This window comes from Moschus berezovskii, chromosome 12 (assembly GCF_049115385.1).
Source record: "Moschus berezovskii isolate FMDL1 chromosome 12, NW_MosBer_1.0, whole genome shotgun sequence".
NCBI classification, from domain to species: domain Eukaryota; kingdom Metazoa; phylum Chordata; class Mammalia; order Artiodactyla; family Moschidae; genus Moschus; species Moschus berezovskii.
Genome location: NC_142471.1, coordinates 68,712,198 through 68,739,489, shown reverse-complemented (window position 1 = coordinate 68,739,489; position 27,292 = coordinate 68,712,198). Strand labels below are relative to the sequence as shown.

At 40.1% G+C, this 27,292-nt stretch overlaps 1 protein-coding gene across 9 annotated transcripts in view; it reads right to left on the bottom strand.

Moving 5' to 3' along the window:
- The window catches only part of GBF1 (golgi brefeldin A resistant guanine nucleotide exchange factor 1), a 129,590-nt gene extending 102,298 nt beyond the window's left edge, over nt 1-27,292 (bottom strand). For 7 of the 9 annotated variants that reach the window (XM_055424777.2, XM_055424782.2, XM_055424780.2 and 4 more), the window contains exons 1-3: nt 27,041-27,292; nt 14,589-14,697; nt 13,091-13,157 (exon numbers count right to left, since the gene is read on the bottom strand). In XM_055424777.2, the coding sequence (XP_055280752.2) occupies nt 13,091-13,157; nt 14,589-14,684 (163 nt within the window). In that variant the 5' untranslated portion in view covers nt 14,685-14,697; nt 27,041-27,292. The remainder of the gene's footprint in view (nt 1-13,090; nt 13,158-14,588; nt 14,698-27,040) is intronic. The other 2 variants (XM_055424778.2, XM_088842285.1) reach the window with 2 other exon arrangements.

Below are 27,292 nucleotides of genomic sequence, written 5' to 3'. Positions count from 1 at the left end.
AAAGGAATTAGTTTGAAGGGGCTCTCATTGACTAAATTTAGAATTACTTATGTACCAAAAATGATCATAAATATAATTAACTGTAAACACTGAATAAATAAAAATTCACAAGCCCCTCCAAAGTGGAAAACTCCTCACTTGCCCCCATTAGTGCTCATTACTACACAAACTCCTTATCTGAAAGTTGGCAATTTAAGGGAAAGAATTAGGCATTTTCTTGCCTTTTCAGGAGACACTGTGTTTCATCCTCCAATATACAGAGGAGAAGTATTCTAGAGAACACCGCCAATAATGTAGAAAGAAAGACAGAATTAGAAAATCATCATTCTGCAAATCCCCTCCCCTAGTGAAATAAGTGATTCTGGCAAAAATTCATCAGTGGATGATCATTAGGTAAAAAGATATTAGGAACAGGGTATTTGCAAGATGCCAAATTATTACTTCACAGATTATCTACTAATCAAAAAGAGAAAAATAAATGTATTTTACAATGAAGAGATATGGCAGTCACCACCAGAAACAATAACCAAATTTAACACCATCAACAGCAGGACAACTTGACTGTATATGCCAAACTCTAATTTCTAGAATGGAAATATTTGAAGTACAGTAACAAGTTAAATGACACCACAAGGACACAGACAAACCCAGAATGTAAAACATTCTAAAGATAAAAGGCCTAGTCTCTTCAAAAAGTCAATGCCAAGAAAAAAAATAATATGTAGGGTGGAGAAAACTATATTAGATTTTTAAAGTCTAAAGAGATATAACTACATAATGAAATGAGAATTCTACATGGATATTGATTGGTAAAACAAGCTATAGATATAAAAGGTAGTTTGGGAACAAATAGGAAATTTTAATAAATGGACTGGATATTCACTAATATTGGTAAATTACTGCTCAGTTTCTTAGGTATGATAATGGTACTATGATTATGTAGGAGAATTTCCTTATTTAGGATCCAGCCTGAAATGTCAACACATATGCAACTTATTTTCAAATGGTGTATGAAAAAAAAAATACACATATACATGGATAAAGCAAACATGGCTAAATGTTAATAATTTTGACTCAAGTATGGGATGCAAGTGCTCACTATATTTCAATTTTGGTATATTTGAAATTTTTCATACTAAAAACTTGAGGAAAATTGCTGTGTAACCCTTTAAAGTGATATCACAATCCATTAACAGAATGCAACTACAGTCTGAAGATACCAATCTAGCCCATAGTAGGGTACTCATAATATTATCTTAGCTCTCCCTTTATTACCAATACTAAGGCAGTTTTCTTAAACATGTTGTTGCCCAAAGAGAAGAATGAACCTTCATGAAAAGCTCACATGAATTGAAGTTTTCTTATTCAAGTTTCATATTTTTCTGCCAATTAATAACTCACTTTACTTGAAAAGGAAAAATAATCAGCTGAAAAATTCCTACCAGTGTCAGAAAAATTTCATTTGTCCCTATACTTTTAGAGGATTTTTTCCAATTAAGGGCCCATCACAGACAACACTGAAGTCCTTTTGATCCTCTTGCTCACCAATTAATGTCCCCAACTACCCTTAGCCTCCAGTTCCCAAGCTGCTTTCCAGGACACCTGGAAGCAAGCTACATGGTTGACTGCAGAAAAACCCTTGCTCCCACACTACATCTGGCCCTGCCTTTCCACCAAATCAAATGCCAATTTATTCCCTGCTAATGTACAGTGTATCAGTCCACTTCCTGGATGGCCCCACTTCACAATGGGCCAGAAACCCAAAGCAATAATGTGAGTTCTACAAACGGGCAAATAATCGCTCAACAAGCGTGGAACAAGGAAAGGTCAGTTGTGATACGTGCACATGTGGCAGCCCTTCACAACTCAACATACAGTGGTAACAGAAGGCTGGTGTTACTGAAGAGGCATGCAAAGAGAAGCCAGCCAACAGGCAGCCAGGAGTGCTTGTCCATCTAAGTCCTTCAGACTTTCAAAGACCAAAGTAAAGAAACAAAGGTCTCAAAGCTGGAAAGGAGCATCTTATCTCATTTTGCTCTCCATTTACAACTCTTGTTTAAGATGATCTGAGATAAAATAACCTGATCTTCATTTTGCTCTATATCCCACTCTATCTTCTAATGGGTGCAGAAAAGACAAATGTACTCACTCTTTCCATAAACATACCCAATATCATTTTAGAAATTGGTGTGACCAACTGAACATCTGTGAGCACAGACAGGTGGTTAAAGAAGGTAAGGCTAGGACAAAACTCTTCACTATCTTTCCTAACAAAAACTGCAATTTCAAATACCTGGCTCCTTCTGAAACCCTCTTGGCACTTGCCCTAGGTTTGAATGGGTAGAAGAGACGAAAGGGACTCTGCCTGTCTCCCTGTTAAAAATAAGGCTGTATCTGGCTTTCCCTCTTTTTACTCATCTGACTGCTGTCATGGCAAACTGAACACATATCCAGAGAGAAATTTCAGGCCTCAAGAGGTGGCTGTGTTTTAAAAAGGACAATGTCAACGAAAGCAATACTAGCAACAGTGACACCCACCACAGGCCACACTGTCACCTTGTCTGCTAAACTCTACTAGAAAGAAATTAGGTTTCTTTGCTTCTGCTGTTGAGAGCCAAGATATTAAGAATGCCCTTTATGGGAATTCCCTGGTGGTCCAGTGGTTAGGACTCTACACTTTCACTGCCCAGAGTGCAGGTTCAATCCTTGGATGGAGAATTAAGGTCCTGTAAGGCATGCAGCGCAGCCAAAAAAAAAGTCCTTTTCTTCACAGCTTCCTTTCAGGTATGAGTAGTGGAAAATGTACCAGGAGACTGGTTCTGATGGTTTGTCTGAGCACTAGGAAGAGAAAAGGGAGAGTCAGATTAATAAAAAGACTATGTAGAACTGCTTCTTCTCAAGAAGTCTTCATTTTCTAATCCTGAGGACAAACAAAGGTTTAGAAGAATACTTGTTGGTTTAGAATTGTCAAATGAAGGTTCAGATCATGGGGCTTCCCTGGTGGCTCAGCTGGTAAAGAATCTGCCTGCAATTTGGGAGTCTCAGGTTCGATCCCTGGGTCGGGAAGATACCCTGGTGAAGGGAATGGCAACCTACTCCAGTATTTTTGCCCAGAGAATTCCATGAACAGAGGAATTTTATGGGAATGCCCTTTATGGGAATTCCCTGGTGGTCCACACAACTGAGCGATAACACACCAGTAAAAAGAAATGACAACGTAAAGTCATCAAAAATATAGGCCTCTGGGAGCCATCTTATTGATATAAATATTCTCAAGGGAAAAAAAAAACATAGTACCTTTATTTCCTCTAACTGTGCTCAAATGCCCATAAATCTGAGGCCACTCAAGCTACCAAGATGCCAAAGTCAGCCTGACTCAAATTCAATTCACACTCTAATGTGTTGCTCAACAATCTCCAAACTAATATAGTTATATATTTTACTACAGAACAAGAAAGAAAAAAAGAGCACAGGAGGAAGATCGCTGGTGGTCCAGTGGTTAAGACTCCACATTTCTACTACAGGGAACACAGGTTTGATCCCTAGTCAAGGAACTAAGATCCTGCATGCCATGTGGCACAACCAAAAGAAAAAAAAAGGCACAGGAAAGAGATACTTACATAAGTGTGCCCAACCTTTCCTATTCCACTACTTAGCACATAACATAAATTTGTCGGCCAAATTTTATCATTTTATCATATTTTCTTTCAGTCTCTAGTTAGGCCTTGAACAATTTACCAGCTCATTTCCAAGTGGATCAAAGCTAATAACTCTTGAAATTCCCTGGAAGTCCAGGGACTCTGAGCTTCCACTGCTGGGTGCCCTGGGTTCAATCTCTGGTCAGGAACTAAGAGACCACAAGACCACAGGAAGCCAGGCTTCCCTGTCCTTCACCATCTCAAGAAGTTTAACCAAACTCATGTTCATTGAGTTGGTGATGCCATCCAACCATCTCATCCTCTGTCATCCCCTTCTCCTCCCGCCTTCAATCTTTCCCAGCATCAGGGTCTTTTCTAGTAAGTCAGCTCTTCACAACAAGTGGCCAAAGTATTGGAGCTTCAGCTTCAGCATGAGTCCTTCCAATGAATAGCCAAGACTAATTTCCTTTAGGATTGACAGTTTTGATCTCCTTGCAGTCCAAAGGACTCTCAAAGAGTCTTCTCCAACACCACAGTTCAAAAGCATCAATTCTTCAGTGCTCAGCTTTCTTTATGGTCCAACTCTCACATCCATACATGACTACTAGAAAAACCATACCTTTGACTAGACAGACCTTTGGCAGCAAAGAAATGTCTCTGCTTTTTAATATGCTGTCTAGGTTTCTCATAGCTTTTCTTCCAAGGAACAAGCGGCTTTTAATTTCATGGCTGCAGTCACCATCTGCAGTGATTTTGAAGCCCAAGAAAATAAAATCTGTCACTATTTCCATTGTTTCCCCATCTATTTACTGTGAAGCGATGGGACCAGATGCCATGATTTTAGTTTTCTGAATGTTGAGCGTTGAGCCAGCTTTTTCACTCTCCTCTTTCACCTTCATCAAGAGGTTCTTTAGTTTCTCTTCACTTTCTGCCATAAAGGTGGTGTTATCTGCATATCTAAGGTTATTGATATTTCTCTTTCAAATATGTACCCTTACTCAGTCTTTTTCCTGACAGTGACTACTAAATGTCTTCCCTATATGTCTCTATGTTCCAACTGAAACAGATTAAACTTGAGGTCTGAAGCATCCTGGAACAGTTTTGCTTCAACTTAGAAGGCTATTTCTAAGAGGCCTAAGTCAGACAGGTGTTAAGTTATAGTTCCTCCCAGGTTGGCTTTCAGACTCTGTTTAAATGTTCTCTGTAAAGCTCTGGAGGTTATATGGATTCAAACCTCCTAGCTCAACCTCTGAATTGACAAAGCTTGAGACAGTACCCTACAGGTGTGTTTGTCTAGGATAAACTATATTTAAATAAACTCCTGATACATCCACTCTCTCCAGACACCTGTTTCTTCCTCTTAAGCTCAGGCACATCATATCTTGCTGTACAGGTAAGCACAGTGAAGAAATATGCTAACCCTCAAATATCTTATCCCTCAGAGTTACAATATGCAAACCCATCAATATCTTTGGGAATACCTAAACTCTGTCCAGAACAGCTTGACATGAGAAGGCCAAATAAGCAAATATATGAGCTAAATTTTTCTTTGTTTCTATGGTTTATGTGAACAAGGGGAAAAGGAGGAATAAGAAAAGATGGCAACAGACTGCTCTGATTCACTATCATCTATTCCATATCTGATAGGGAACTACATGGCCTAAAGTATAGTATATAAGTATATAAGTTAGTCTCAGAATGGTCAGCCAGAGTTACTAGTCTTAAAAACCAGTGGCTATGAGGGCAGGAAGTTTGTTTACCATTATAGATCCAATGGCTAAATGCCTAAGCAATGCCTAGCACACAGCAGGTTTTCAATAAATATTGGTCAGAAGCAACTCAATAAGCTCGACTTAGAAGAAATCCAAATCTTAGTGAATCTCAGAAAGAAAAGGTCCAAGCAGCTACAACAGTTCCATAGTTAATACAGGTGCTTATACTGAGCTTCAAGACCACCTTAGTCTTATGCTAAATACACCGAGCCTCATAGGTCCTCAAAATTAAAAAGACCAGCAAGAAGTTTTATCTCCATAGGCAAACTTAACTACCCTCCCCACCACCACCCCTGACACACACACACATATTACTAAGAGGTCTTCCTCAAGCTCTTAAAGTCCTTAAGAGGTGATTCCTTAAGAGAAGATTCTGGTGTGATACTTTTAGATTGTTCTTCCCTCTGTGCTTTAGACCAAAATTTTTGGTTTAAAAATTTTGGATTCTGGAAAAGAATCTCTTTGTAATGATCTAAGTTTAAATAACAAGCACAAAGGCAGCCTAAAATCTCGAGGTAAATGACCATAGCCAAACACCACAAATCAAAACTGACTGGAGCCCTGTCTGTGAAGCTATATGGAATAAGGGTACTAAGGCTTCCAAGCACTTGTCTAATCTGGGAACAAAAAGATCAAAGACCAGAGACCATGCTGGCTAGAAGAATTACTCTAAACTGTCTACACTTGGGGAACTTCCCTGGCAGTCCAGTGGTAAAGACTTTGTGCTTTTATTGCAGTGGGCACGAGTCTGATCCCTGGTCAGGGAAGTAAGATCCAACATGAGGCATAGTACAGCTAAAAAAATAAAAGTAAACTGTCTAATCTCTACAGCTTGGACTACAAGGAGGTTGAATATTCATTGGAAGGACTGATGCTGAAGCTCCAATACTTTGGCCACCTGATGCGAAGAGGTGACTCATTAGAAAACAACCCTGATGCTGGGAAAGATTGAAGGCAGGAGGAGAAGGGGATGACAGAGGATGAGATGGTTGGATGGCATCACTGACTCATCGGACATGAGTTTGAGCAAGCTCCGGGAGATAGTGAAGGACAAGGAAGCCTAGCCTTTGGAGCTTCCAAAGTGCTCAGACAAACCATCAGAACCAGTCTCCTGGTACATTTTCCACTACTCATACCTGAAAGGAAGCTGTGAAGAAAAGGACTTTTTTTTTTGGCTGCGCTGCATGCCTTTGATGACTTTACGTTGTCATTTCTTTTTACTGGTGTGTTATCGCTCAGTCCATGGGGTCACAAAGAGTCGGACACAACTGAGTGACTGAACAACTCTCTACAGACCTAAAACCAAGAGCGGTATCAAGTATTTTAATATTTCACTTTCCCTCTCATCCCCCTGTCCCATGCCACAAATCTTACCGCCCAGTCTGTGAGATTGTAGATAACTCCAATACGCAAGAGCCCAAACAAGATCTCTAAAAGGATAAAAGGAAATGTGTCTTTGGACTCTAAACCCACCGTATGGCTTGAGCAGACGCAAAGAAGAGGCATTGGTCGTTCTGCCCCTAAGGCCAGGAAGCCCCAGCCCTGCAGGCAGCACAGAGTTAACTACCCACCCGCTTTGAGAAGCACAAAGGTACATCACTGCAACATGCCTAACATTTACATTGCCTCTCTCTGCTCATTAAACAGGTTTTGGTTAAATAATGAACAAACTGTATTACAGACTCCGATGAGAATTCCAAAATTATAAATCAACTGGGAAAGCCCAAAGGGGCAGACAGACAGGGAGGGGGGAGAAGGATAATATTGACTAATATAAAGGGCGCAGCTTGACAGTGGATATTCCTGCCACACCTGATCAAACACACTCCGTTGGGGGAGGGGAAAGAGAGAAAGAAAGGGGAGATGGGGCAAGACAGCCTGAAATTTGCATCCGGAAAAGATTAAAATGGATTCTTTGGGGATAGAGAAAATACATAATATATATTACTATAAATGCAAAACTGTACTAAAAGCTAACTCAAATGTCAAAGATTACAGCTTGAATAAATTTAAATATAGAAGCCATGTGCTTCTTGAGTTAATGAGACATAAAAGGACAAACTGGGCCAGGAGGCTGAACAGAGCCTTACGCTGCCTTTGCTGGGCAATGGGTTCAAAGCACAGAGGCATCCCTTCATGGCTCTGAGCGCTGAGAAAGAGCTGGTGAATCCCATTGCTTTTCCAATCTACACTTGCTATTTTGAAAAATTAAGATAGATTTCATATGCCATAAAATTCATCCTTCTAAAGTATACGTGTCTATAGTTTTTAGTATATTCACAAAGTTGTACAACCATCATCATGATCTAATTCCAGAACATTTTCATCACCCCTAAAAGAAATCCTATTACCATTAGCAGTTACATCCCATGCCCACTTCCAGCTCCTAGCAACCACACATCTGTTTTAACACCTTCAGAATAACCTCTTAAAGGATTCCTAAGAGAACTGAACGGAGAAGGCAATGGCAAGCCACTCCAGTACCGTTGCCTAGAAAATCCCATGGATGGAGGAGCCTGGTAGGCTGCAGTCCGTGGGGTCGCTAAGGGTCGGACACGACTGAGCGACTTCACTTTCACTTTTCACTTTCCACTTTCACACACTGGAGAAGGAAATGGCAACCCACTCCAGTGTTCTTGCCTGGAGAATCCCAGGGACGGGGGAGCCTGGTGGGCTTCCGTCTATGGGGTCACACAGAGTCGGACACGACTGAAGTGACTTAGCAGCAGCAAGAGAACTGAAAGACTAAATGAGGGGCAGCAGTCAAGTCTCACTGGTGGTGAGCTATGCCTTTATCCAAAGTAGCAATATGCAAACTTTGCCCTTACTCACTTCATACTTTCCAAGTGCAACCCTCTCTTTAGATTTGGTATTAGTACATTCTATTACTCTAGATATTACAGAGCATTCAGTTATCATGCATTTTGGGCAAATACTGACTGCAAATGTGGTCCAGAGACACACCTGTGAGAATAACTGACATGGGCTTAGCCAACCCTTACTAGAGACAGTAGAATTACATCCTTTACAATGCTCAGACAATGTTCCTGGAAGAGTAGGTAGCACTTATGCCCTTAAAAGATCTTCTGACTGCTTACAAGAGGAAAAATTGCTTTGGTTGACTGACAATGTCCAAAGAATCACCTATTTCCATTAATAATATTCTTAACCAACCCAGCCAGCAGATAGTCTAGAAAAGTGCAAATAAAAAGCCTTTGTAAAAAGAGACCAAGCCCAAATCAGTTTCATGAGTTAAACTGAATGGAGTCTTGGAATTCCTACCATAGTTCTTCCAACCTAAGTGGTACACCATTCCCAGTCACATAGCATGGGCAATCCCTTCAATTTCTCTCTCCAAGTTCAAAACCCTTTCCCAGCCTCCGACCATTAACAGGCTTCCAAGAAAGCAATCCTCCTGACACTGCCAATCAGAAAAAATCTGTTTGTTTCAGTAAAAGAAACAAGAAATTGGTCATGGATTACAACGTCCAGGACCACAGGAGCAGCTGACCCATAAACCTGCTTCTGGAAGCCAGCACTATGTGGGGGGTCAGAACCAATCAGAAGACCATGAAATGCTCTATTTCAGATCCACTCTGTCATTTTATCAGGTACGTAATATGCTAAAACCCAAGAACAATGGGGCAACTTAGACAGGCACTGTTTCAATACCTGCCACAGCTATTGACCCCTGGAAAATATCATCACCTTCTTCCTTACTCTGAGGGAAAGCTTGGCTAACACCCAGCTATATTCCTAGTACCACTGACAGAACAGGTTCCTCAACACATTCTGGTTTTAATAGTTTCAAGCAGAAGATAATCTGGATTCCTAACCCCAAAATGTAAGAAAATTAGGCAGCAGACTCAAGTTTGGTAACTCTCAGATGAACTAGAAACCAAATCCTGGACTGCACTACTCACCACAGATACAATCTCTGAAACGAAGTCTTGGGATTTGTCAGAATGGAGAAAGCAAGTGTGGGATATGGACTGGATGGCAAGTAGGAAACGTGGCTTTATCAGGAGAGCAGCACCACCTAGGCTCCTCAGGGTTTGCAAAGTGCCCAAAAGGCCTACAAGGCAACTCCAATCTCACCTCAGCCATTTTAGGGAGCACCCAGCCACTTATGGGACTTCCCTGGTGGCTCAGATGGTAAAGCATCTGCTTACAATGCAGGAGACCCAGGTTTGATCCCTGGGTTGGGAAGATCCTCTGGAGAAGGAAATGGCAACCCACTCCAGTACTCTTGCCTGGAAAATCCCATGGACAGAGGAGCGTTGTAGGCTACAGTCCATGGGGTCGCAAAGAGTCGGACACGACTGAGCGACTTCACTTTCTTTCACTTTCAGCCAGTTATGACAACAATTCTTAGTTGTATATAAAATGCTTGCCAAACATTTTCCAAATGTATTCTCTGAAAAAGATAATACTCTGAACGCTGACCCATGAAAAACAACGGTAAATATCTACTGATTATTTTTCTTTGTAATTGGGATATGTAAGCTTTACATGAAAAGTTAAAAAAAAAATCTGGCAGCAATATAGATACAACTAGATATTATCATACCAAGTGAAGTCAGTCAGAAAGACAAATACCATATGATATCACTTGTATGTAGAATATGAAACATGACACAAATGAACCTACCTACAAAGCAGAAACACTCACAGAGAACAGACTTGTGCTACACAGGAGGGGAGGATGGACTGGGAGTTTGGGGTTCAGTTCAGTTCAGTCACTCAGTCGTGTCCAACTCTTTGCGACCCCATGAATCACAGCACACCAGGCCTCCCTGTCTATCACCAACTCCCGGAGATCACTCAAACTCATGTGCATCGAGTCGGTGATGCCATCCAGCCATCTCATTCTCTGTCTTCCCCTTCTCCTCCTGCCCTCAAACCCTCCCAGCATCAGAGTCTTTTCCAGTGAGTCAACTCTTCGCATGAGGTGGCCAAAGTATTGGAGTTTCAGCTTTAGCATCAGTCCTTCCAATGAACACCCAGGACTGATCTTTAGAATGGACTGGTTGGATCTCCTTGCAGTCCAAGGGACTCTCAAGAGTCCTCTCCAATACCAAGGTTAGCGCCTGCTAAGTAACTTCAGTCGTGTCCGACTCTTTGCAACTCTATGGACTGTAGCCCACCAGGCTCCTCTGCCCATGGGATTCTCCAGGCAAGAATACTACAGTAGGTTGCCTCGCCCTCCACCAAGGGATCTTTCCCACCCAGGGATTGAACCCTCATCTCTTGCATCTGCCTGCACTGGCAGGTGGGTTCTTTACCACTAGTGCAACCTGGGAAGATGCAAACTACTATGTATAGAATGGACGGACAACAAGGTCCTACTATATAGAATAGGAAACTATATTCAGTATCCCAGGATAAACCATAATGAAAAAGAATGAATATATGCATAATTAAATCACTTTGCTGTATAGCAGAAATTAACACAACACTGTAAATCAACTATACTTCAATTGAAAAAAAAATCTGCACAAGTCACCAACTTTCTAAAACAGCCAAATCACTTTCAGTACAGGCCATAAAATGAGAACATGCCTAGTTGCAGCATTAGCCCTGCTAACTAGCTATCAGACAACTCTTCCTCTATATTTGATCATTGGCTAACATTGTCCACACTTTTCACATTGAGTCAAACTTGCTCCTTTAAAGAAACATGTAGAAAATCCTTAGATTCCCTAGGATTAGGGTTAGGAAAGTGAAAGGAATTTTTCTCCAGATATTCTCCTACATTTCTCATAAAAGGAGAACATTTACTTATTTTTTTATTTATTTAATCTGCAGAAGCCTAAAAGCTATTTCAATAGTGGTGTTAGATACATTACTAGCTAAAAACATTTCAGGGATGTACACTGCAAAAGCCCTCTATAGTCACCAGAGAAGCACAGCTCTGAAGCTTTCCTTTATGTCTATATCTTCTCCCCTGGCTTGAAAAGTATGAAATGTTGAGCCTTTACCTCCTCCCTTGACATGTTTTTAAACATAATACAAAGCATTTCCTCTGTACATTCTCCTCTAATTGTATGAACAGAAACAACACAGAACAGGGCACTAAATCTGGTGTTAGGGGCCTGAATTATAGTTTTGAGTTCTGACTCCACTTCTTAGGATCAGTGTGATCTCAGCTAAATCACTTAAAATATCTCTGGGCTTCAGCTTCATTCATAAAAGGGGGATAAATCTGCCATGCCTCCCTCACAGGTTGTGTAAAAGTTTCAAAAAGGTATGGCAACTAGGCTTACCATGGTGAACATTTTGAAATGTACAGAAACATCAAATCACAATGTTGTATAGCAAGAACATAGTATTACAGGTCAATTCTATTTCAAAAGCAAACAAATAAACTCACAGACAAAAAGATCAGATTCATGGTTACCAGAGGCAGGGGGTGGGGGAATGAGGAACTGGATGAAAGCAGCCAAAAAACACAATCTTCTAGTTATAAGATAAATAAGTATTATGGCTATAATGTACAACACAATGGGCTTCGCAGGTGGCCCAGTGGTAAAGAATCCACCTGCCAATGCAGGAGACGCAGGAGATATGGGTCTAATCCCTGGGTCAGGAAGATCCCCTCGAGGAGGAAACAGCAACCAGTATTCTTCATTCCAGTATTCTTGCTTGAAAAATCCCATGGACAGAGGAGTCTAGCAAGCCACAGTCTATGGGGTCAGAAAGAGTCAGACATAACTGAGCGACTGAGCATGCATGTACGCACATAAAACATGATAAATGTAATTAACACTGCTGTATGTTACACATGAAAGTTGTTAAAAGACTAAATCCTAAGAGTTCTCACCAGGAAAAAAAATTTTTTTTCTATTTCTTTAATTTTGTATCTGTGAGATGACAGATGTTCACTAAACTTACTGTGGTAATCATTTCATAATATATGTAATTCAAAGCACTATGTACATCTTAAACTTATACAGTGCTATATGTCAATTACATCTCAATTAAACTAAAAGAAGAATGAAGTTCCTGATCTGAAACATAAATAAAACAAAACTGAAAAAAATTCAATAAGGTAAGAAATGTGAAAGTGGCTTTGAAAATTCTAAACATATAAATATTACATAAGATAATTATAATTAGGAAAACAAAGGCGGAGTGTGTGATACAAAAGATTCTGGGAACAAGTGAAGACTAAAAGAGCTGCATTACAGAAAGCTCAGGTCCTAAAGCCAGTAAGGATTTTCTGTAAGAGAAAGGAAATACACTGCAAGTACTAAACACTTCACCAGTGCCATCAACTTCCTATCTGATGGCATACGTGAGATAGAGAAAGAAAAATAGCTAAAACAAAACAGAACATTAGCCAAAAATAACACTTATAACTCAAGCAAAGAAAGCTTATAATTGTATGAACGCTGATTCCCCACTAAAGTGGGACACTCTAAGAGCTCCAGGAAGGATTAGCAGTAAAATAAACAAGAGCAAACTACACCTGTGGGCCAAAACTGGCTTGTAGTCTGTTTTTTTAAAAAGAAAATTTTATTTATTATTCATTTAAGTATTATCTGAATCTGCATTTGAGTTACAATGACAGAGTTGAGTAGTTGCAGTTGCTACAGCCTGCAAAGCCTAAAATATCATACAGTCTTATACTATAAAGAAAAAGTTTGTCCATCCTTGCAATAAATCAAACACACTTACCTGTTACATTGTTTAAAACCTCCTTTAGATGACTGAAACTATGCAGCAGAGGATCCCGTTCTTCATCCTATAACACACAGATTAAAAAAAAAAGAATTCATTATCAGACCAAGAGTAAAAAGGGAAATAAAAGATAGATCAAGAGCTCTTTCTCTGATTCCAACCAGAAAATTCAGTCAGTTTTCCTTCTGAGGAAAACAAAGTTAGCCATGGTTCATTTTTCCAGTTCCCTAATCTCTTCTCTCATAGAAGTACTCTGCGCTTACCTAAAATAGTACATCCTGAAGTACTAATCTTAATCTACACCAAGACCATGGCATTCAAGTCACCATAGACTGCTAGGTCTTCTATATGTGCTATGGTCTGAATGATCATGACCCCTCAAAACTTCTGTGCTGGGACTTCCCTGGTGGTCCAGTGGTTAATACTCCATGTTTGCACTGCAGGGGGCACAGCTTTGATGCCTCATCGGAGAACTAAGATTCCACATGCCAAAAGTGTTCCCTTGCCCCTTCTACCATGTGAGGATACAATGAGAAGTGTGAGACCCAGAAGTACCTCACCCAAGCATGCTAACATTCTGGTATTGAACTTCCAGCCCCTAGAAATAAATACATTGTTTAAAAAAAAATCTGTTGTTTATAGGCTACCCAGTCCATAGTTTTGGGTTAGAGCATCCCAAACAGACTGAAACATACAGACTGAGACACGTATTACTCTATCTCTTCTCTTTCTTCATAGTTATCAGTCATATATATTCACCCCTAACTCCACTCTTACTTATAAAACAATTCATTTTTATTAATGAAAGCGAGAAATTTCTAAACAAACATATACATATTCACCAAGCTAGAAATGTCTAAACTTTAATTTTACAATTTTACTCAAATACAACTGTAACAAAAACATCACTGAACATACATATGCAACAAAGAAAGTCAGCTTTACAACAGTTAAGCTTACTCATCTGATTAGCAAGATATGGTCTCCTCTATATTTGAAAGCTTGGTGAATTTCCAAGGACTACCATTACAAAGCCTTATTCCATGTGCCAATAACTACACTAATTGAAATGAATTTGATAGCTAATTATAGTTCTCAGGAATCAGAAGATAAGGAATTTATATTGCAATTTTTTTCCAATATTTGAATACAAGAATAAATTCTTAGAAGTAAAATTTCTGGTTCAAAAAGTAAACAAACAAAAAAGAAGATAAGAAATCTTTCTGACATATTTAGGCATATTAAAGAGGTCCCAGGTACTAGCTTAACTTGCTTATAAAAACAGCTAGAAGAAAAATGGTATCATCTTTGGGGTTCTAGAGAAAAAAAGGTAGCTTATAAATTTGACTCTTATCAAAATAAAACAGAAGGGTCCTTGATACCCTTCTGAAAAACTCTGAATTGCTCCTATTATCATTATTATCAGGAAACTGATCACGTATCAGATCCCCTACAACAACTCAGTAACCAAGTGTTCTGCCCATCCCCCACTTACCAATGGTGTATGGGTGCTCCATCGGGCATTTCGTTTGATGGCCCCAACCACAATGTTAATTTCCCCTTGAATGATGTAAATATTTTTATCCACCATCCTGGCAAACCTACTGAAACAGTTAAAAGAAAAGTTAGTTAATATTTGGTTACCCAAGAGCATCCCCATGCTTGAATCAGTACCTGATAAGGTTAGAACTATGATTTAGCTTTTAAGTACCAATATTCCCCACCTATAATACTAAAATATGATAAGGTCCTTTTTATGCTATGAATCCAATTACCTGGCTCTTCTAGAGGTCTCTGAGAGTTCAAGATACAACTCAAAAAACATCACACCAGAAAATTTCTCAAAGGCACCTCAACAATCTCTAACAAGCATTCAAATTCTTCAAAGTCAACTGTTCCCCAAATCTACCCTACAAAGCATGAAGACAAGCAGATACCTTTGTGTGCCTAGCTTGTTAAAGAAATATTTCAGATCTTCCTATTGTTCTTTTACTTTATCAACCCAATCAATAATGAAGGTCTAAGTTTAAAAAAAAAGAATGAAGGCTGTTAGAAAAATAGCCTTAGTTTGGAACCACAGTTACAATATCAATTTTTAGACTGTACTTATTCTGCCAAGTCAGCTCCAAAAAATTGGACAGTGGCAGTGATACAAGCTTTGAAAAGTTTTGAAAAGTCAAGTTCACTTGCTTGTAGCAGGAAATCTCTAATAAGCAAACTGAAAGGTAGACTCTTCTTGGCATAGAGAAAACCTTCATCAGTTCAGTTCAGTTCAGTTCAGTCGCTTAGTCGTGACCGACTCTTTGCGACCCCATGAATCACAGCACGCCAGGCCTCCCTGTCCATCACCAACTCCCGGAGTTCACTCAAACTCATGGCCATCGAGTCGGTGATGCCCTCCAGCCATCTCATTCTCTGCCGTCCCCGTCTCCTCCTACCCCCAATCCCTCCTAGCATCAGACTCTTTTCCAGTGAGTCAACTCGTCTCATGAGGTGGCCAAAGTATTGCAGTTTAAGCTTTAGCATAAGTCCTTCCAATGAACACCCAGGGTTGATCTCCTTTAGAATGGACTGGTTGGATCTCGTTGCAGTCCAAGAGACTCTCAAGAGTCTTCTCCAGCACCACAGTTCAAAAGCATCAATTCTTCGGCGATCAGCTTTCTTCACAGTCCAACTCTCACATCCATACATGACACGGGAAAAACCATAGCCTTGACTAGACGGACCTTGGTTGGCAAAGTAATGTCTCTGCTTTTTAATATGCTATCTAGGCTGGTCATAACTTTCCTTCCAAGGAGTAAGCGTCTTTTAATTTCATGGCTGCAATCAGCATCCGAAGTGATTTTGGAGCCCAAAAAAATAAAGTCTGACACTGTTTCCACTGTTTCCCCATCTATTTCCCATGAAGTGATGGGACCAGATGCCATGATCTTCGTTTTCTGAATGTTGAGCTTCAAGCCAACCTTTTCACTCTCCTCTTTCACTTTCATCGAAAGGCCTTTGAGTTCCTCTTCACTTTCTGCCATAAGGGTGGTGTCATCAGCATATCTGAGGTTATTGATATTTCTCCCGGCAATGCTGATTCCAGCTTGTGCTTCTTCCAGCCCAGCGTTCCTCATGATGTACTCTGCATATAAGTTAAATAAGCAAGGTGACAATATACAGCCTTGACGTACTCCTTTTCCTATTTGGAACCAGTCTGTTGTTCCATGTCCAGTTCTGACTGTTGCTTCCTGACCTGCATACAGGTTTCTCAAGAGGCAGGTCAGGTGGTCTGGGATTCCCATCTCTTTCAGAATGTTCCACAGTTTATTGTGATCCACACAGTCAAAGGCTTTGGCATAGTCAATGAAGCGGAAATAGATGTTTTTCTAGAACTCTCTTGCTTTCTCCATAATCCAGCGGATGTTGGCAATTTGATCTCTGGTGCCTCTGCCTTTTCTAAAACCTGCTTGAACATCTGGGAGTTCATGGTTCACATATTGCTGAAGCCTGGCTTGGAGAATTTTGAGCATGACTTTACTAGCGTGTGAGATGAGTGCAATTGTGCGGTAGTTTGAGCATTCTTTGGCATTGCCTTTCTTTGGGATTGGAATGAAGACTGACCTTTTCCAGTCCTGTGGCCATTGCTGAGTTTTCCAAATTTGCTGGCATATTGAGTGCAGCACTTTCATAGCATCATCTTTCAGGATTTGAAATAGCTCAACTGGAATTCCATCACCTCCACTAGCTTTGTTCGTAGTGATGCTCTCTAAGGCCCACTTGACTTCACATTCCAAGATGTCTGGTTCCAGGTGAGTGATCACGCCATCGTGATTATCTTCGTCGTGAAGATCTTTTTTGTACAGTTCTTCTGTGTATTCTTGCCACCTCTTCTTAATATCTTCTGCTTCTGTTAGGTCCATACCATTTCAGGGCAAAGGCTAATAGAGTTTTGTCAAGAGAACGCACTGGTCATAGCAAACACCCTCTTCCAACAACACAAGAGAAGACTCTACACGTGGACATCACCAGATGGTCAACACCGAAATCAGATTGATTATATTCTTTGCAGCCAAAGATGGAGAAGCTCTATACAGTTAGCAAAAACAAGACCAGGAGCTGACTGTGGCTCAGATCATGAACTGCTTATTGCCAAATTCAGACTTAAATTGAAGAAAGTAGGGAAAACCATTAGACCATTCAGATATGACCTAAATCAAATCCCTTATGATTATACAGTGGAAGTAAGAAATAGATTTAAGGGTCTAAGTCTGATAGAGTGCCTGATGAACTTTGGATGGAGGTTCGTGACATTATACAGGAGACAGGGACCAAGACCATCCCCACGGAAAAGAAATGCAAAAAAGCAAAATGGCTGTCTGAGGAGGCCTTACAAATAGCTGTGAAAAGAAGAGAAGCGAAAAGCAAAGGAGGAAAGGAAAGATATAAGCATCTGAATGCAGAGTTCCAAAGAATAGCAAGGAGAGATAAGAAAGCCTTCCTCAGCGATCAATGCAAAGAAATAGATGAAAACAACAGAATAGGAAAAACAAGAGATCTTTTCAAGAAAATTAAAGATATCAAGGGAACATTTCATGCAAAGATGGGCTCGATAAAGGACAGAAATGGTATGGACCTAACAGAAAACCTTAATAGGAGCTTATAAAATCAACCTAATCACTTCCCATTATTGAGAAAGAAATCCCCCTCAAAATAGATAAATTTTAAAAAGCAAAAGGGATAAAAAGAAGGGAAGGGGAGACACACAGTTATACAGACATTTAGATCAGGCTCAAGGAAAATTAGAACACTAGGGCTACACATGTACCCCAATGCAGCACTATTCACTGCAGCACTTTTTACAATAGCTAGGACATGGAAGCAACCTGTATGTCCCTCAAAAGATGAATGGATAAAGAAGTTGTGGTTCATATATACAATGGAATATTCCTCAGCAATAAAAAAGGGATGCATCTGAGTCAGTTCTAATGAGGTGGATAAACCTAGAGTCTATTATACAGAGTGAGGTAAGTCAGAAAAAGAAAGACAAACATTGTATATTAGCAATATATATGGAATCTAGAGAGACGGTACTGATGATCCTACTCACAGTGCAGCAAAGAAGATGCAGACATATGATCACTGTGGGGGAGGGAGAGGGTGGGATGAGTTGAGAGTAGTACTGAAACACATATATTACCATATGTAGAATAGATAGCCAGTGGGAATTTGCTGCATGACACATGAAATCCAAAACTGGTGCTCTGTGATAACCTAGAGGCATGGGATGGGGAGGGAGGTTTAAGAGGGAGTGGACATGTGTATGCCTGTGGCTGATTCACGTTGATGTATGACAGAAACCATCACAATACTGTTAAGTAATTATCCTTCAATTAAAAATAAAATAAAAAACAGTGAGGTTAACAGAGTAAGTGAAGCAATTTCAGAAATATTTACTTAATGAGCACCTACTATGCATAAGGCATCTTTCAGAGTGCTAAGGATACAGAGCAGAAGACATGGAATGAGCCTCAGACATACTGTGAAATGAAAAAAAAACTGTAGTATATGATTATATGTTACCAGTTACGTAAAAACTAACCAATCCTACATAAAAGTGACTAACTCTTTCACTTTCAAGATATAAAGACTGATATAGCAAGCCAGTATCAGTATCAGAACAGTACAACTGAAGTCTCTGTGTGTCCTTCCTAATTACATCCTTCTCTCTTTCATCCATAGTTCCCACTATTCTAAATCAGATGTTTATTAAAATTTTATGTTGCTTTATACTTTTACTTCATATGTATCTTTAGACAGTATGTATCATTCTGCCTATTTTTATATTTTGTATAATATCAGATTGTATGTATTCTTCTGCAATTTGTCTTTTTCCCTTGAAATACTCTGTGAGTCATCTAATGCTGTTACAGGTATATAGAGAGATATACTTACAGGTATATAGAGAGATATGTAAACAATGAGTAAAAGGTTTGAGTAGATGCACCGAAACTCAGTAACCACAGTTATCTCTAGAGAAGGTATTATGAAATTAGGCTGTAATCAGAGGATACTTATAGCCTTATCTATGTTCTAATTTTTTACAAGAACATATTACTATGCTATCAATATAATTTAAAATTAATAATTATGAAAGAAATGAGATATAATTTCTGCCCTTGAGGCATTTATAGAGTTCAGCAGGATCTAAAAGAAAACTAAGCCAGAGACACGGGGGTGGAGGGAAGCATGCTGCAAGTAGCTCTACTTGCATATTTTGCATAAAGAAAGTGAGAAGTATGAAAACTACTATGACAAAGGAAAAGAGTACAAATTTTGTTCAGGCCCATAACACCTCTCTCAATCCACAGGAATTCCAACAAAAGACAGTTCAAAGATTTTTTTTTGTTTTGGCCCCACCATGAAGCATATGGGATCTTCCCCAACCAGGGATCGAAATGATGCCCCCTCCATTGGGAGCACAGAATTTTAACCACTGGACCATCAGGGAAGTGCCAACATTTATTTTAATAACAATTTAAAGGAATAACCAGGTTAGTCTCAGATGACTAAATGCTTTAGGCACACAATAATATTCTCTTCCATGAATGGAGAAGATTCAATGATGAAAACACATAATGATGAAGAGGAAGAGAATCAAGAAGTAGAAGAAAAATAAATTTAAAAATAAAGTATCAGAAAAGATAAAATCTCTAGTATCTCTTCTTCCTTAAATTATTTAGGCAAGATGAATATGTTCTAGATCTCTGCAAAGATTTTTAAGACACTCTTAGCATAGTGGTGAGTATCCCCACCTGTCAATCAGGAGACCAGGGTTCGATTCCCCAGTGCAGAGGAGTGTTAAACATTGGGTTTCCCAAGCGGCACTAGAAGTAAAGAACCCACCTGCCAAAGCAGGAGACGTAAGAGACACAGGTTTAATTCCTGGATCGGGAAGATCCCCTGGAAGAAGGCATGGCAACCCACTCTAGTAATCTTGCCTGGAGAATCTCATGAACAGAGGAACCTTGCAGGCTATAGTTCAAAGGATCGCAGAGAATCAAACATGACTGAGGCAACTTGACATAGCACACAACAGAGGTTGCCACTGGAGAACGGAACTCCCAGTTCCTTCCTCTCACAGTGGAGAGAGGAAGACTTACTTTTCTTTGTATAGTCTTTTATACTTTTTGAGTTTGTGTCACATACATATATTACCTATTTTTAAATTTTAATTAACAGATTTTTTAAATGAGTAGGCTCTTTAGAAAAATAGTTGTATTATTTCATGTGTAAATGATTAAGAACAGCAATCAAAGTTAATTAACTAGTAAACATTCACCTCAGTCAACCAGATAGTACTTAGCACATACTAAGCAAAATGCTATACAGAATCATACTGAATTATCCCTATCCACCCACAAGGAATTTGTAATCTAACAGATTAAACACATACATCTATACACAAGCCATACATATCCCAATACATGAGTGGTACGCAGTGTCACAGCGGTGAAGAAGAGAAAATATTCCTGTCAGAAAACACTGGAAAAGCAAACGAAAAACAGGATTCAAACAGCCAAAAATACAAGAGAATGGCAAAAGTAAAAGCTTACTGGTGGGAAAATTCAGTATGTATTTAGAGGATCAGGATTATTCCAGACTCACTGGAACATTATTTTTAGGAGAATAATAGCAGGTAAAGCTACAAAAGCAATCGGGGGGCCTGGAGGGCTTTCAATATATGTAGTACATATACTGACTACAATTGTTGTAAAAAATATTTGGGGGGGCCTGGAGAGGACCACTATAAAATAAGAATATTTCTCTTTTTTTCGGTTGTGCTCCAGGGCATGTGGGATCTTAGTTCCCCGATCCAGGGTCGAACACAGATCCCCTGCCTGTGATTCCCCTAAAGGGGAAGCTCGGGGTCTTAACCACTGGACTGCCAGGGAAGTACCTTTAATTTCTCTTTTGAAGAACTAAGAGGACTTCCCTGATGGTTCAGTGGTAAGAATCAGTTGCCAATGTAGGAGACATGGGTTGGATCCCTGATCCAGGAAGATCCCATGTGCCACGGAACAACTAAGCCCCTGGGCCACAACTATTGAGCCTGTGCTCTAAAGCCCAGGAACCGCACCTACTGAAGTCCAGCCACCCTAGAACCTGTGCTCGGCAACAGGAGAAGCCCATGTACCACAACTAGAGTAAAGCCCATGAAGCAACGAAGACCCAGTACAACCAAAAGTAAACAAAAAAAATTTTTTTAAATAAAGAACAAAGAGCAAGAGAGAAAACACCCATACTGAGAACAATACAGCAACAAGAAACAACAACACTATACTACAAATTGCAAACAAAAGTGTCAAGACTTAACTGAGATCTTAATAGGATCTACATGCTATTTGGAAGGTTTTCAGAAGAAATAAATTTTTAATTGGGATACCACCTGAAGTAATCGACCTACACTATATCAAAAATCATTAAGCATCAAAAGCTAACAAATTTCTAAGATAGCAAAGGTCTAACAAAAAAATCATTGTCATAAGTTGCTTAGTTAAAAAAAAAAGAAAGAAAACATGTAGGGAATAAAGATGAATTATTTTCAAGGACTATGTAGAATTGCCTAATCTCCCTTCAAGCCTTGAAGCACGTCTCCTCACCCAAGAATCTCCCAAGGGAAATTTGTCCTTTGCGTTCAAAAGGGAACCTCTGATGAACCACTTGCTGCCTGGTAGCCAACGACCTAGAACCCCCTTGTCACAAGGTCACAAATGCCAGCAGATACCTCATGAGTATGGTAGAAAAGAACTTAAGGTTTACCTTTTATCAGAAATAATATAAGAACAAACAACTAAATACACAACAACTGACATCCTCCAGGCAAATAAGCCACTGTCTTATCTGCCCAGAGACTTTGAGCAACATATATTATTTGAAATCACTATCTGTTTAAACCTGGGTCTAATAGGATTCCTCTAGTATTTTGCAGCATCCCAGTTACTCACCCCAAGAGGATCCAAAGAGAAGAAGTCACTGTATCAACTAGCAACTCCCTCTAGACTACACCCCAGGGAAACAAAAAATTAACAACAGGGGCTAAGGGAAGGAAGATGTGACTAACAGGGAAGGGCATACACATTGCCCTAGCTTTGGTAATGCTCCGTTTTTTAAACTTGGCTGGGGACACTGATGCCCCATGTATGCTGCATATACTCTTTGTATAAGAGACCATCAAGGGACTTCCCTGGTGGTCCAGTGGTTAAGACTCTGCCCTCCCAATGCTGGGGGAGTGGGTTTGATCCCCGATTGGGGAACTAGTCTCCATGCCTTGCAATGTGGCCAAAAAATATTTCTTAAATAGAACATCAAAAGTTCTTTTTTGTTCAAGTCACGATCTTTGCTGTCTGCCTTTGTGCATGCTGTTCCTTTTCTGTTTTGAACATTTTTTCCCATTCTAATCCACCTGGTAAATCCTTACTCACTACATCCAAAAGTCAATGAGAGAGTTAGAATACCACAGTGGTATTCTTGACTATTATTACCTACATGATCTTAAACAAGTTTCTTAGGCTCTCTGAGCCCCAGTTTACAGTTCTCATCACAAAACTGAAATGGTACCGCCTCATCCACTTATTGTTAAGGCCGAGCATGCTATTAGGAATATTAAAACCCCTCAAAGGTTGGCTGTTATTATGATAATACCTAAGGTGTAAGTCTTCCCTAGCTAACCCACTTTCCAAGAGTGGTTTGTTTGTTTTTTTCTGTTACCCCATAGCACTGCACCTACCTCTATTAAAGCATATCTTGTGCTAATGTATAATTATTTATTTAGTCTGTCTCTCCCATGAGTCTATGAGCATTTCAGGAAGAGACTATAATTTATCATCTTTTACGTAGAAAAATGATAAATACATAGTAAGAAAAGTGATAAATACTGAATGAATAAATGAAAGAATATCAAGATTGACTCTTCAATATTGATGCAGTTCACACCCACCTCTTGTGAGAACAACTGCTTCACAAAAGACAAGGACTCTAAGCCAGGAAGGCAAAACTTTCTGTAACCCATGTTTGTTCCTCTACTATTAAAAGAAGTTACAGAACTTCCATATTAGCCACCCTATGGACAAGAAGAACCCACATTTATCGACCAGTCAAAGAATAATGCTTCTGATTTACATCTATCTACCTGAAGGCTCCTCATATGCTATGTGCATGTTCACATTTCTTCTATGAAATATTCTTTACGTAACTGTCAATTCTTCATATTCATGTATATGTGTCTTATATTCTTTGGCACTAAATAGATTAGTTGGGGCTTCCTTGGAAGCTCAGACAGTAAGGAATCTGCCTGCAATACAGGAGACCAGGGTTTGATCCCTTGGTTCAGAAGATCCCCTGGAGAAGGGCATGGCAACCCACTCCAGTATTCTTGCCTGGAGAATTCCATGGACAGAGGAGCCTGGTGGGCAATAGTCTATGGGATCTCAAAGAGTCGGACACGACTAAATGACTGAACACACACACACACACAGACTATTAGTAGACCATTATTTTTTTTCTTCATTGCTTAAAAGTTGTTCTTATCCAACTAGAAATTAGATTCTCCAAAGGCAAAAACTCAAGGTTTTTTCTTTTTCATGGTGCTCTGATGTCTAATACAGAGCAATGTAAACCAAGAAAACTCTGATGGACATACTGAGAGGATAGAAGGTACCACGGAGCTGAACAACCATCAACTGGCCCTTCCAAGGTTTATCCTCACTCATCTCTCTAACATCCCAGAGAACCACCAAAGATGCAGAGCTTTTAAGGTTTCTATAGCTAGCCAAAGAACATGCCATAATTCTGTGCTTTGTTGAAAATGAACAAAAATTACTGAACTAGTAAACAACTTACTGGGCTCAAGATATTTACTTAAAGTGTGGAGGTAAGAGAAAATCAAACCAAGAAATAAGCTGATTCCCTGACAGGATACAACTGGAAAATCCTCCTAACCCAATAAGCAGGTGACTAGTGTACCTCAGCTCTGCCATTCCACTTCCTCCCTCTATGGAGATTCTGAGATTATCTCAAGAACTATATGCAGTGAGTTACTGAGATAAGCCCAAAGTTGTCCAAAGATGTCCTTTCTGTCACCTTGGAGATGAAAAATGAAACAAGGCTTCTTTCTCTCACTCATCTTTTAACCACTCGGAGCATCCAACATGACAACTAAGCATAAAAGTTGGCAGAATAGGACAAATATTAAAAAGTGAGTCTGTATGATTATACACAGAGAACTGCAGTGATTAAGTCTCATAAAGTCTGCTCATCTTGAATATCAGGAGTCATCCTCCACTGTCATGGCACAGAATCCAGTCCGCAGACGTATTTTCCACCTATAAAAGGCTTTTAAATAATTTAACTAGTTGCCAACAGTTTAAAACACAATGATCTGAATTCCCAGTTTCTCCTGAAAAATAGGAAGAATGGTCATACTGTGCCCACATTTCAGTACACTACAGTCACTACTATATCTTAATACATTCCCTCCTGGCTCACTTCACTCACTTACATTACCTGCCTGATACTCAGGCATTTAGGCTTACAATCCCTAGTTTATTTATATGATGGTAATAAATCATTATTTCATGATCACATCCACTACAAGTGGGCTCCAAATCACCACAAAGTCCCAGTACATTTTCATTTAAATAAACAACTGCCATTAAACATAATGAAATACAGAAAAAGAGGAAGAATAAAAGCCAAAGAGCTGCCAATTACACTTACACAGCTCTTCTAGCCAGAGGTAAAATTAACCTCCCTGACTCCCTTCAACTCAATTCCACAATTACCTGACAACAGAATCATTCTAATTAGTCACCTTGAATCACAAGGACAGACTGATCAATCAATAGAAGTGCTGTACAAAGACAAGGCTGATCCTTCCAGTGAGTACTGTATAAAGACAATGGGTCTCCTCAAAAGCAGGAGCTGTGTCTTTTTCCTCTCTGTTAGCCAATTTAAGTACCCAATCAATGAAGTTATTATCTAAAAGTGGCAGTCATCCTGCCTTCTGGAACACAGAGAAGGAAGTAGTAGTGTAACTACTGAGAACTTGAGTTCAACTGGGATTGGTGCCCAGCTACTCATGAGGAGATGTGTCTACAACCTGAGTTCCCACTGTGCCAATGAGCATCACTATCAAGATTAGAACGTATTGTCCACAGGCACTTATAAAAAGAAGCTCAAATACAAATCTTGAAGGAAGAACAAATTTTCTGATTTGGGATGGGGGCTGAAAGTAAAGAACTATTTCTATCAAGAAAATGACTTTTTAAATAAGAAAAGGTAAAATCTTTGATGCCTGACTTACCTCCAAGCCCAACTGAAAAGATGCTGAACTGGTCATACTATCTATCCAAAGACTAGACTTCCTATTATGCAAAGCCTTATCAACTCAACAGGGATCAACAGGGCCTATCATCCCAGACCCTGGATACTTCAGGTTAGATAAGTTCAACTTAAAATGCAAATAGTTTCCTATAATTTCCACCCCATTTATTTTAAATCAACAAATACATACACACACAATCTCAGGAGAGCAGAGTTTAGTCATTCTAGAACCTAGATTGTTTTCCCTTCTAACACAATGAGGTTTAGATTCTCCTTGTTACTACCTCACCAGGCAAAAGGCCTGACTGCCAGGGTTAGAACTAGGCCACAGGATCACACACTACAACTAATCCTAGGTACGGATAACACTTACTGAGTGTACAATACACGCTAAAAGGCACTTAGGATGACATGCACAGTATAGGCCAGTGCACATATATTGCTACTGGTTTTTAGAAGCGCATAAACTGAGCACAGCAAAGCAACGTCCAAACGGACCTTTCCATTTGCATCCTTCACAGGGTCCAGAGGCGTGCCTTGTGTACCTGATTTAAACACGTACCAAGTTCTATGTTGTGCATTAAAGGACACTATACCTATTCCTTATTTTAAAAGGCATTCTTTACCACTGAGGGACTCTTATAGCTTTACAACAGCAGTTTGTCAAAGTCACCACAGCACCACAAACTACACTCTTTTGGGGTTATGTTCCATCATTCACTCTGCTGTTCTGACCCTACCACTTTTCAACTGACTGAATATAGGCCAACAGTACCAACTTCACACGTTTTCAAATCCCTCTCTGCTCTCCTCCAAGTATGTTGTAATAGAAAGGCTTCCTTGAGAATGAACTTCATCTCCTTAGGCCAAGTGAAGAGAAGACCTGGGAAAGAGATGGCAACCAAAAATATACACCTGAAGAAAATATTTGTAAAAGACGAAAGAGGCTCAGAAGATTAAGTCCAGTGTTTACACACAGACCCAGACTGGCAGGTGAGCAGCCCCATAAAAGGAAAGCATTCTCTTAACCCAGGTCCTCGGGAGGCTGGCCTCAGTCCTTCCACAGCTTTCTTACTACCTGGTCTAGTAGAAGTGATGATTAGTTCATCATCATTAATGAAGCAGTTCAGCTGTGTTAAAGGGGCAGTCACACAGAAGTGGGCGCTGCACAAAATCCAGAGAGACTCTCATCCAAGGTATGAAAAATCAACCCTGAAAAGTAGATAACGATACTCTTCAGGTTTGCTTTCAGCTTCTGAAAACTGGGCTCTTTAGGACGCAGAAAGCTCCAAAAGAGCGGAACTAGGCTAAGCCTGGGAACACAGGGAGAAGGATTCTGGTACTTGCAAGAGATCAAAAGGCAGAGTTGAGGTTGCCCCTCCGGCGTCAGGGGCCTGACCTTTGCCCCCTGCACTTCTCCCAGTGCCCTCCCACAACAATCTCTCCCTCAACTCGTTCTTGCCCCTGCGTCCCTAACCCAACCCGGCTCATTCGGTTTGAGGGCTCTCCTCTCCTTATTCCCTCTCGTCATGTCAGGGCGGCCTTCACGACACTGGAACTCTAATAAGAGACTTCGCTGACCTGTCAGCGGATCCAAAATGGCGGGGCCTAGTCCCAGGACCGGCGGCCGCTGCTCATGTCCAGCCCGGGCCTCGAAGGCGTCTCCGAGCGGCTCTCCCGGCTCTGGCGGCAGATACGAGCAGGAAAGGAGCCCTTTCCAGGAGTTGAGGCCGAAATCAAAGCCCACACAGTTAGCCAGGAAGAGTCGGCCAGAACAGGCGGTGGAACCGGCTACCTTCCCTGTCAGCTCACTGACGTGGTAACTAGCCTCAG